Genomic DNA, 11,900 nt, shown 5'->3' with positions numbered 1-11,900 from the left:
ACAACAAATTTTGGTTTATGCTAACTCTAGGCTTTGATGATCCAAGTTCAACCTCACATGTACTATATTTTTATCAAAAACTACCACACATATTCTATATTTCTTGAGTTGCAGATGGATGGAACATGTGGGCCCTCAACAAACTTTACATATGAAATGACCCCGCATAATTTTATTTTGGATTTATGGTTTTCTTATATGGTGTACATACCAATAGCTTTTTACAATTATAGTTTGTTAGGTCTTATTGTATTGAGCCGTGACAGGCAAATCCCAAAATCTAATTTTAGAATATTTCAAATTCTCTTTCAATTTAAATTTTAAAATAAACTACAAAGCTACCAAAACATCCAAGTACTAAAAATAAATTCATCAACAAGATTTCTTTTATTTTATCAAAATGTATAAACTAAGTACAGAGCTATAAACAGAAACTGTAGAACTAAATAATAAACTAAACATAACTGCACAAAAATCAAAATAGAGAAATATCTAAAAATTCAAATATGATCCTAACCTGCTAATCAACAAGCTCCACATATGCAACCAGTTCCTCCAAGCCTTACAAAAAAAAGAAGTAACAAAAGTAAACAGAAAACAATATCAACATTCACCTTTCAGATTCTCGGGTATTCTAATTTGCAGATCATTTCTCAAGGGGCGAAACTGATTGATTTGCCTTCCTGCAGTCCAAATTATATAATCAGCTGTTCCATACTCAAAAGGCTTGACCAAATTAGCATCATAGCCAATCATTCCTTGGCTTAAGAGTTTGGCTTTCTCCACACTGTAAAGAGATATCTTTCCTGTTCCTTGACCTACTGTTGCAACTTTAGTCCCTCCATCTATAAATGAAGGTTTATATATCCGCTGACAAATTCCTGAATTTGTGTCAACATGGCCAGCAAGTTTGCAAAGAGGATCAGCATAGCTTCTAATATCGTAAAGAAGTAATGTAGGATCTCTACTTGCTGTCAAAAGTAGAAAATTATTCATCCTGCACCACTCAACTGTGTTGAGACTGGTGGAATGTTGTGAATTGATGATGATGGTGCAAGGTTTTTTTAACCTTGCATCAAGTATACAGATTCGTCCATCGGCTCCACAATCAGCAAGTTTATCTTTATCATCACTGCATAAGCATGATGATAACAATTAAGTATTTAAATATAGGAAGATGTTTTCAATTAAAGAAGCATTGGCAAAATAGATACACATCAGATGATATGAAAACCATATATAGCTGATGGCAGGTGAAGTTGTTAATCATAATAGCATTGAAGATGTAAACATAAGAATCCTCAACAAACCAAAGATTTCAAGACTGGAGCCTGAATGTAACGAACATTACTTTTCTTCTTTCTATATGATAGAAAATACTAGAGGATTTAGGCTTCATTTGGGGCAGTTTTTTTTTTTTTTTACTGATTTTATTGTTGGAAAAATAGACATGAAAAAAGCTATCTATTTGAATGAAAAAATTGTACAACTTTTTTCCTGCTATTTAGCATTTGTTTTAGGAAAGCTACGTTTAAAAAAATAGAATAGATATTGTGATTAAAAAAAGAAACTTTCTCGCTTTGCACTTTCCTTTGCTCCTTATAAGGTTGTGTGAAGGTTTCCACTTCCTTTGCTCATTGATGACAGATGTTTAGTCGCCTGCTGTCAAACTTTCGATGATGTAGTGTGAAAGAGATTTGTTAGAGAGAAATTATTCTAAATGAGTGGAAGAGGATAAAAACAATAGGAACTTCTATTATAAAATTTTCTCTCTTACATCCATATGACAAGACTCAATTCCTATTTATACTAGTACAAAGACAATTCTAGAAACCTATTCTAGAGATTTCTATAATAAAGACTACCAACCACCAACCACTAAAAGTTATTGCATATTCTAGATATTTCTTCCATACAATTTACTAGATACACAAAAAACTTAAACATTAATTTTGGTTTATATTTTCAACAAGATTATCATGGAGATCGAGTAGGTGCTTACTATTTTGAAAATTTCCACCTTACATGTGTAATTTCAAAAATCCAAGATAAGTAACTAGGGTTTTTGACAAATTGGTTATTAAGCTGATATGAATTTTACATATTATTACCCTTATAAATGAGATGAATGTAGATTAGCAGATTCCTTGCATTAAATTTTGACCAATTGGGTAAATTTGGGTTTTTCTGAATTCACTCTCAAATTTGATTCTTTTGATTGGTTGTCTTAATTAATGAAATGTAATTAAAATTTTGATGAATTTAGGCATTGATGCCATGCTTAGTGATGAGCTTTTCTTTGTTTAGGGTCCTTGATGAATTTCAAAATTATTAAGAATTAATCTACTTGAGTGAATTTCCCTGTTGTATGCTTTTTGCTGACGATATTCTTCTTGTTCATACGACTAAAGAGGGAGTTGAAGGTAAACGTGAATTATGGAGGTCAAACTTAGAGTCTAAAGATTTTCGTTTTAGTAGATCTAAAACCAAATACATTGAGTGTAATTTTAGAAGTAATAGGTCTAATGGGGGTTTGTGACATTGAGCGATCAAGCCATTAATAGGAGTGCACGTTTTAGATATCTTATTCAGAGTGTAATTTTAGAAGTAATAGGTCTAATGGGGGTTTGTGACATTGAGCGATCAAGCCATTAATAGGAGTGCACGTTTTAGATATCTTGGGTCTATTATTCAGAGTGATGATGAAATAGATGGGGGTATTATTAGTAGAATTCAAGTTGGATTGATGAGGTGGAATGCATCGGGCTTGTTGTGTGATAGAAAAGTATCACGCAAACTTAAGGGAAAATTCTATAAGATGGTGGTTAGACCTGCAATGTTTTATAGCGCAGAATGTTGGCTATTAAAAGAGAAGCATCATTTTAAGTTAAGTGTTGCAGAGATGACAATGCTCAGGTGGAAGAGTGGCTTTACTCTTAGAGGCACGATACGAAATAAGCATAAAAATGAAAAGGTTGGAGTAGCTCCATGTAAAACCCAAAATCGATAATCGTAGGCGTCGCACGCATTTTGATGCGTCGCGACGAAATTTAAGTGAAAATTCAATGTCATTGGATTTCGATGAAATAAAATTTATAAAATTCTACGCAAAATTCTGAGTAAATTGATATATAAAACCTATATCTAATTTGCTTAATTTACAAATTAAAATTAATATAAGTCTCTTAATACTCAAATTACCCTTAGTCATTACTGAAGCGAATATGTTTTAAGTGAGGGCAATATGGTAATTTGGTTAATCCCTAACTCCCTAAAGCATTAAGAGGTCGAACGCCTCTCATCTTGGTTAATCCCTAACTCTAATAAAAATTCCTCATGAATTTTTATTAAGTCCGGACCCCTGACGTAGCTCTACATCCGGACGCCAATAAAATGTCGCCACGTGCTCTTACTCTTTACCGCGTGGCCCGACGACCCGACCCGAACCAGAATCCAGTATTGCTATGTTAGTTTATTGCTAGGTATTGCTCGGTATTGCTAGGTATTGCTTGGCAATAATGAGAAATACCGCTCTATCAAGACCAATACCGAGCAATACTTAGCAAAACCGTAATATTGCTCGGTATTGCTAGGTGTTGCTGGCATTGCTAGGTATTGGTCTTGACACAATGATATTTCTCATTACCGAGCAAAACCTAACAATACTCTGGTATGCACAAATCAGCTAATACATAGCAATACCGGGTTCCGGTCTGGGTCTGGTCGTCAGGCCGCGCGATAAAGAGTAAGAGCACATGGCGACATTTTATTGACGTCCGGATGTAGAGCTACATCAGGTGTCCGGACCTAATAAAAATTCCTCATCTTGCGATCATTTTGTGCGGCCGAACGAAGAGAATGCGGACGGACGGGAGAGGGGCGACGGGCACGTCTCCGGCAACGATTTCGACGGTAAATCTTGGGGGAAATCGTTGAGGAGGCTAAGGGAAGACTAAGGTGAGTTTCTAAACAAGAATTTTCTTCTTTTTCTCAAAGATTTTTGGAAGAAAAAATTTTAGGGTTTCATTAAAATTGAATATTTTGTTTAGAAAATGATACGAAAGGTTAAGGAAGAAATTTGAACCATGAATTTGCAAGTTTTTCCCAAATTTTATGAGTTTAGAAAAATTAGGGTTTTCATTATTATTGGATTTTTAAGAAAATTTCTTAAGATGTAATATTCCAAATGATCCTAAAGGAGTTTCTAATAACATAAATTATGGTTTTTCATGAAAATTATATTTTCATAATTTCTATATTAAATAAATCCAAAATTTAATTAACCTAATTATTAATTTGGTTTAGGGGAATATTTGGCTTGATTATTTGATTAAATAAATGGATTTTGGGTTTTCAAAAATTAGGGATTTTAATAAATCCGAAAATTATAATTAATTTTATTTTAATTAGGAAATTAATGAATATTTAGAATTAAGGTGATGTAATGATTAAGGAATTATTTAAATCCGAAAATAGAAATTAAAATAAATCTTTTAATGAAAATATGATATGATTAAGGTTGGGTGACAATGGTTGTTTTTATATTTAGGTGCCGACTAAAAGGATGCCTCGAGCTTAAGCGACGTCGGTGTGGATTTCAATACTTGTGTTAATGTAGGTACTCATATCTCTTGTAAAACTTTCATATATTGTTTTGTTTTTTTTATTCAATGCAAAATTTTAAAGTTTTCAAAGTTTATGTGATTTATGAATTATATTTTGAAAATAGCATGTTAGTAAAGTCTTTTTATTTCAATATGTTAGTTCGCTTACTTGTTATGATTTATTCGTGGTTTTCATGTGTTAATCTTATGATTTATAAATTATGATAGTTTTCGTTATAAGCATATGATTGACTGAAAAATAGACTATAAGTTTATCTGTTTATGATATGAAACTGTGCATGTTGATGCGGAGTGCCCAAATGGTAAAAGGGTTCTTCAGAGCCAAATGGTAAAGGGGCTCTTTAGAGTCAAATGGTAAAGGGGCTCTTTAGAGCCAATGGTAAAGGAATGGTCAAATAAATAAAAATGTGTACCTGATCAGTACAAACTCTATGGTACCTCCGAGACGGGTGTTATAGTAAATATTATGTATATTAAGGTTCATATATGTTTTGTATGCACATTAAAAGTTTATGTTTGAGGAAAGGTTATGAAAATGTTTTTATTCAGAATGGTTTTGAATTTATGTATCAATAGTTGTTCAAAGCTTTTCACCTGATGGATATTTATTTTTATGTAAAATGTTTTATTGTTGTTTTATGAAATTTTTATAGGAAATATGAATTACCAGCTGGGCAAGTAAGCTTATCCCTTGGTAAGGGATTCTTTTTCAGAAGAACCACCTAGGAACTGATGGCAGAGAGGCAATTTATTTATCGTCATAGGACTGGACGGAGTCGGAGTGACAGGTTTTTCTTTCAGTTTGTGTCTTGTGTGTGTAAGGCATAGAATGTATGTTTTATGAACTTTGGGATTTGTTGTTTACTTGTTTTGACTATTAGTGTTTGATGTTATTGAAGAATTGTAAAAGAGAAAATAATATTTATATGTGTGATTTAGTGGCTCTTTTATGTCATATTGGAATGAACATTATTACAAGTTTATGTTGGAATGAATGTTAGTTTTTACTGTTTATCGTATGACTGTCTGTTTTCGCCTCGCCTTTGCGAGCTTACCAGGGTCGTGACACTCCAATGGCAGATAAGATTAGAGAGTTGCCTTAGATGATTTGTTCACATAAAATGGCGACCTTCCGATGACTCGGTTAGGAGAGTAGATGTATTAGATTTAAATTATGTTAAGAAAGGTAGAGGTAGACCTAAAAAGATTTGGTTAAAAAATATTAGAAATGGTCTTTCTTTATTATAACTAAATAAGAATTTTACTCTTAACTGGACAAAATGGAGGAAATGAATTCATGTAGCCGACCCCACGTAGTGGGATAAAGGCTTGATGTTGTTGTTGTTGTAGCCTACGCCATCAATTTCACAATAGCTTGAACAATTTACTCCAACACAATCGCATTTTCCACAACTACAAGTTGGCTTCTAGTTCTTGTGTTCTTCCCACAATGTTTTGACTTCAGTGAAATATTGACTTACATTTGTGTGTTCTTGCTTGTGGTTGATGAGTTCACATTTTAATTGGAAGATTTGAGGTCCATTAATTTGCAGAAAACATTATTGTAAATCTATCCAAATTTCGCTGGCGGTACTACAATATAGCAAGCTTGCTGAAATTTCTTTGCATATGGAGTCCACGATCCAAGAAATAAAGATGTTTTTGTTGCAAATCCAAGAATGGAGGAGGTGTGTGTTCATTACGTCTGGCTCAAGGATCAACCCATCAATGAAGCCAAGCTTATTATTGGTGGACAAGGCAATCATGATGCAGAGTTTTCATTAGTGAAGACATGGGAGACAAAGGAGATATCTGGGCTATTGGAGTGATAAAAGTAGAAAGGACGATATGGATAGTCGACAATAAGATTTATGCTGCTTGCGGAAGAAGAACTAGTTGGCGTTCCCATGGAGAGGGATTTACAAAGAGTCCAACATGTCCCTTATGATTTTATGGGACAATTGAAACCCTCTCTAATACCATCTTACAAGAAGACTGAGGCTTCGAGATGCAGCATAGAACAAAAAAAGGAAGAAGTGGAAGACATACAACTAGGAAAAGAAAAAGCAAAAATGGTTTATTACTTTTCTACCTACTCTATTACAAAATAGAACCTATATATAAAAAAGGAGAAAAAAGACAAAAATGTAATAATTTTAATATCACATATGGCTTTTTTAGAATCTCTATGAGCCCCTCTATATTTTTCCAATTTTTTGAGCTTGTACATCTAAACCAATTTTATAATAAAGCTTCTTATTTTTATTTTTTACATTTTGATTCTACCACCAACTATTTTTTTACTACTATAACTTTTTTTCTTTTTTATTCTTCAAGTATATACTTTATAACATTCTTAGGTTCCTCAACTCCTGCTATATGAATGTCATGATGCATTCATTTCATGTTGATTCATGTTTTATGGCCATATAATTTTAATGATTATCTTTGTCCTCTGCTTGACATAATCCACTTTATACCATTCATAATTCATATTAATATGTTTGCCTTCAATAACATTATGAGTTGTTGCCGTAATTCTTTGAACTAGCATGACTTAAATAAATTTTAATCAAACTATCTCAATTATGCATATCTTCAAGTGAGATCTAATTTATATTGATCTCTATTAATCCTAAGCTTTGAACATAGACAACAATATTGTTACATGTGTCAAATTTTACTCTAAGCAAACCACTTATACGTTATCGCCTTGTGATCATCAACAGATATATTAGCCTTGTGACGTATCAGGATAGAGTTTTGCACAGCACAACTCTATGATAAACTTGTTTGAATGATACTTCATGGTGTGAGGATCGATAATTCCCATGGGTGTGGGCCTTTCGGTCCATCACCTGCTAATATGAATAGAGCATACCAAGTCCATTGTCATCATTGATATGATTAAACTTTCCTGATATTTTGTCTCTAGTGTACTTTCTGATTTATGATAACATAATCTGGTTTGAGTTTAATATCTATTTTGCTTTGTTTATCCTATGCTTCTGTTGACACCCTCATTATTGAATGCTTGTATATTTCATTGTATCATTGCATATATTATGTGCATTTTGCAACACACTACATACTAAACCTTATATATGCATATGGGTATGCAGAAGCCAATTGTTGATCTACTCATTGTTATATTATAATTAAGCTGCCTACTTAGTCCCTTATACGTTTTCTTTCAGAAAGCAAGATCCTTTATGTAATCAGCAAATTTAAGCGAGACACATCTGCTATAAGTGCCATCAGTATTTGTGGTTAGTGATCATATAAATGTTATGAGTTCAATATGACTTTCGAACTTAATTAATTAATATGAAAGAAGGCTTAAAAAGAGTCTATTCTAATATTTATTTTTCAGATTATGAAATTTTCTCATTAGCTTGCCAATGTGCTCATGTTTTTTTTTTCCAGCTAGAGTTTTTCACATGCATATTACCCATGTGTAAATCTTTTGGACTGCAATCTTGACTTTCCTTTTCAATTGTGATTTGGTGCCATTAACCTTATTATTTGCTTATACAAGCTGGGGAACTTGTGTTTTCCCTTTAGAAACATAATTTTAAATAAGAGAATTTAAATGGGTTTCCTAATGCCATTCAGTTAAGGACACGAAAATCATCAAAATGGCAACTTCTCTGGATTGAGTATCCCCAAAGGTGGATGCTTGCCCAAACTTACATACATGAAAATGCTCTTCATCCTCATCAGAATTGTTTTCATAGTCCACTATAGCTCTTTGGTTTCCTTTGAAGACATCCCTCCTACCTCCCTCTTATCCATCACAATGGATGAAGAAGGCAACATCTTGTCCTTCATCTTACCGAGTTCTTCCACAATAGCCTTGTCGACACTCGACTGTGAGGCTCAACCGCTCAAGATATCCTTTATCTGGGCCAACCTTGTTGCTGACATGGAAGTTTCATCAGCCTTTTCTAGATATGAAAAATCTATTTCAATCTTCTTGACTTCCTTTGAATGTTCATAACTATTTTTTTTTACATTTAGGCCAATTAAGGCAAACTCACACACACCACATACGCAAAACTCAAACCCAATATCTCTTGATTAGTAGCCAAATTTCCCAACCAACATACCAAATTGAGATATGTGGAATGTTCACAATCTAAATTCGTAGATGTCCATAAAAATGATTTTAATTTCTTGTTTTGTTGCCACAACCTAATAGAAGACCTTAGGTCAGGATTCATTTGTAAGTTAATTTGTATTTTTAATATTTATTATTTCATATTTTTTGGTGTTGATTTTTTAGTCTGAATTAAAATATCTCAACTGAATAATAAAAGCAGTACAAACTAAAATATAGAAGAAAAAAAGTATGAGTTATGCTTTCCTAATAATTTCTCTTGAAGTGCACCTTAATAACATGAAAACTTGAACAATCAAGAACACAAAAAACAAACCCAGAAAATTGAGGTGTGCTCATGAAATTAGAAAGTAACCCAACGAAAATGTAAAGAAGAGCAACAATGGAGAATTTACCCAAAACAAACTCCTCTGATTGCACCAGAATGATGACCGGATATATTCCGTTCGGCAACAAGCTCACCACCTGATAAAAGCCTGGATATACCAACAGAAGAGTCTTTAGAAGCTGTAGCTATCAAGCAATCAAATCTATCCACGGAAAAAATTCCGCTTGAATGCAGTCCCACTGATTCAGTAACAATAGGAGGAATCCAAGTCGATGAATACTGCTGCTTCTTAATATCCCACACAATAATCTTCCCATCATTCGAGCTAGAAACGAGTAACATTGGATTTCTCTCCATAAACATCACACCAGAAACCCAGCTCCGACTACCCTTCCAGCTCATGAGAGGCCTTCGGGTACCATCCTCTTCCACCGCCGTTCCTTCCCCTCCGTAAACGGAAATAAAGCCAGCATGGCCACCGGCAGCAACCAAGAACCGTTCTGGCCCTAAGAAACACGCATCCAAGGTGTAAATGTTGGTGAGCGAAGGATCGCGAAAAGCACTTCCAACAGATTTGAAGCCCACGATAGAAGCCGAAAATGTGGAAAGAGACGGCGGAGGAACAAAAGAAGAATGGTTTTCCCCGTCGCAGGCGTAGCGGAAGACGGAAGAGTCGACGACCTCGACCTCGAAGGGCAACGAAGGTTCGTCGGCGTCATCGGATGGCGGCGGAGGCGGCCCTCGTTTCCTAGTGCTCCTGCGAAGAGGGACGGAGGGTAAAGGTGGGGTTTTAGGGATTCTCTTTCTGATCTGGGATTTGGGAGCTGGCGGAGTTGAGGCAAGGCCGAGCTTTTGAAGGAAGTCGGAGTTCCGGCGAATGGTTTCTAGGCGGATACGTTCGTAGTCGGAAGTTGAGTTGGAAGATGAGAGAGATTGGTGGTTGGATATTGGGTTTAGGGTTTTAGATGGATTTGGGTGGAGGAAGGCGTCGAGCGAGGTCTGCTTCAACAGTTTCGACGCAGAAGCCATGAGGCGAAGGGGAAAGACGTACAGTTTTGGAAGGAACAAAAGTGAAACGCGATGGTCTGTTGTTCCGCAGGAGAGATTTATCTTTAACTTCAACTATTATGGGTGTCAAACAGTTTTTGGGCTAGTTCGGGCTTAACACGAAAATGAGCCGCCCAAACCCATTAGGAAACTAATGGGTCACAAATTCAGACCCAAACTTCAAAGCAACAGAATAATATTCAATATCACTAATCAGAAGAAAAATCTTCAAAGCAACAGAATCCAGCTTCAGAACTTCTCGGGGTCCTAGAAGATAGGGGTGTTAATTCTTGGAGCAATTATTCCGTCGAGTTAACTGATCAGAGGTCAATAACCACGCGTCATATCACCAAAATTTCGGTATTTGACACTCGGTATTGCTCCGTATACATTCGGACCGTTTAGTTTTTGATCGGACGTAATAACTTCTCCAATTTTTGACACGACTTGAATCCGACCCGGAAAAATCTAAGTTAGGGTCAACCCGAACCCGAAACGGGTCTAGTTCGGGTTCAACAAATCAACCCGTTTTAAAAATAGGTTCGGGTTCGAGTTGACCCAGCAACCCGAAATTGACATGAAAACTCCTATTTGACTCGGAAACCCCAGATTGACCCGTTTTTTACCCGATTTTTACCCGAAAATCAAATATTGACCGGAATTTTTACCCAAAAACAAGCAATTTTAGGTCAACTTCGGGTCATTGTGTCGGGTCAGGTTGACCCGGACCCGAATCGGGTCGGGTTCGGGTCTGGAAATCTGACATGTTTTTAAAAATGGGTCGGGTTCGGATTGACCCGAATAGTGTCGAGTCAGTTCCGGGTTCGACCCGAACCCGACCCGTTGACCCTAATTGACACCCCTACTAGAAGACCACCTACTTATTGTTTTTTATTTTAGGATATTGTGGTTGTACCTATTATTCTATGTTCTGTTTGCCACAATAACTACATTAAGTCTTTATTCTACGACAATATCTTTCTTAATATAGGCCGATTCTGATACATCTACTCTCCTAACTGAGTAATAAGATTGTAGATATTTTATGTGATCAAATCATCTAATACAGTATCTTTAATCTTATATGGCATTGAAGCTACTCCAATCTTTTCATCTTATTCCACATTAAAATTATAAAATACAAATGCACCCAAAATAGGAAAAAGTAGATTTAGTATTTGTTTGGGACAGTTTTTTTATTGCTTCTTAAACCTGCTTTCTAATTAAAAAAATTTGTATTAAAAAACTATTTTAAGAAGCAGTAAAAAAGCCGTCCCAAATGAAGCCTTAATCAGAATAAAATCAAAACAAATTTCAAAGACTTTTGAATTCTCTTCAAATTTGATAAACATAGGTTTCGTTTGGGACAGCTCTCTTAATGTTTTCTAAAGCAATTTTTTAGTACAAAATTTTTTAGTTGAAAATTTTTTTGTATTAAATAGCTGTTTTGCAAAGCAGTAAGAAAGTCGTCCCAAATGAAGCCATAATCTAACATAATTTTCTCCATAAATTCATGTATATTTTGTTGTGAGGCTATCTTATATAAGTTGTCTTTCTCCTTCCATTAAAAGCAATGGAAAAAAAAAACTTTTTTGTTCATCGTATAATTTATATAAGGATGAACATAAAATAATTAAATTTATTTTTAAATTATTATTTATATGAAAAATATATATATATTAAACGTATGTCAATGTATATTTAAAAATAATTTAGTGGTGATGTTTCTCTTGATAACGTGGGCCGAAAGCTTCCGAGTTTTGTTAAAAGGCCTTTGTTG

General features: G+C 34.7%; 1 protein-coding gene across 1 annotated transcript; it reads right to left on the bottom strand.

Moving 5' to 3' along the window:
- Positions 1-520: 520 nt before the first annotated feature.
- LOC110100249 lies at positions 521-10,102 on the bottom strand. Its single transcript, XM_020827679.2, has 3 exons — positions 9,141-10,102; positions 615-1,132; positions 521-561 (listed from the first exon to the last, which is right to left on the bottom strand). The coding sequence occupies exons 1-3, from the start codon at positions 10,100-10,102 to the stop codon at positions 521-523; spliced, it is 1,521 nt and encodes a 506-aa protein (XP_020683338.2).
- Positions 10,103-11,900: the final 1,798 nt, after the last annotated feature.

This window comes from Dendrobium catenatum, unplaced genomic scaffold, assembly GCF_001605985.2.
Source record: "Dendrobium catenatum unplaced genomic scaffold, ASM160598v2 fragScaff_scaffold_464, whole genome shotgun sequence".
Classification (NCBI taxonomy): Eukaryota; Viridiplantae; Streptophyta; class Magnoliopsida; order Asparagales; family Orchidaceae; genus Dendrobium; species Dendrobium catenatum.
This window is presented reverse-complemented; position numbering and strand designations above follow the sequence as displayed.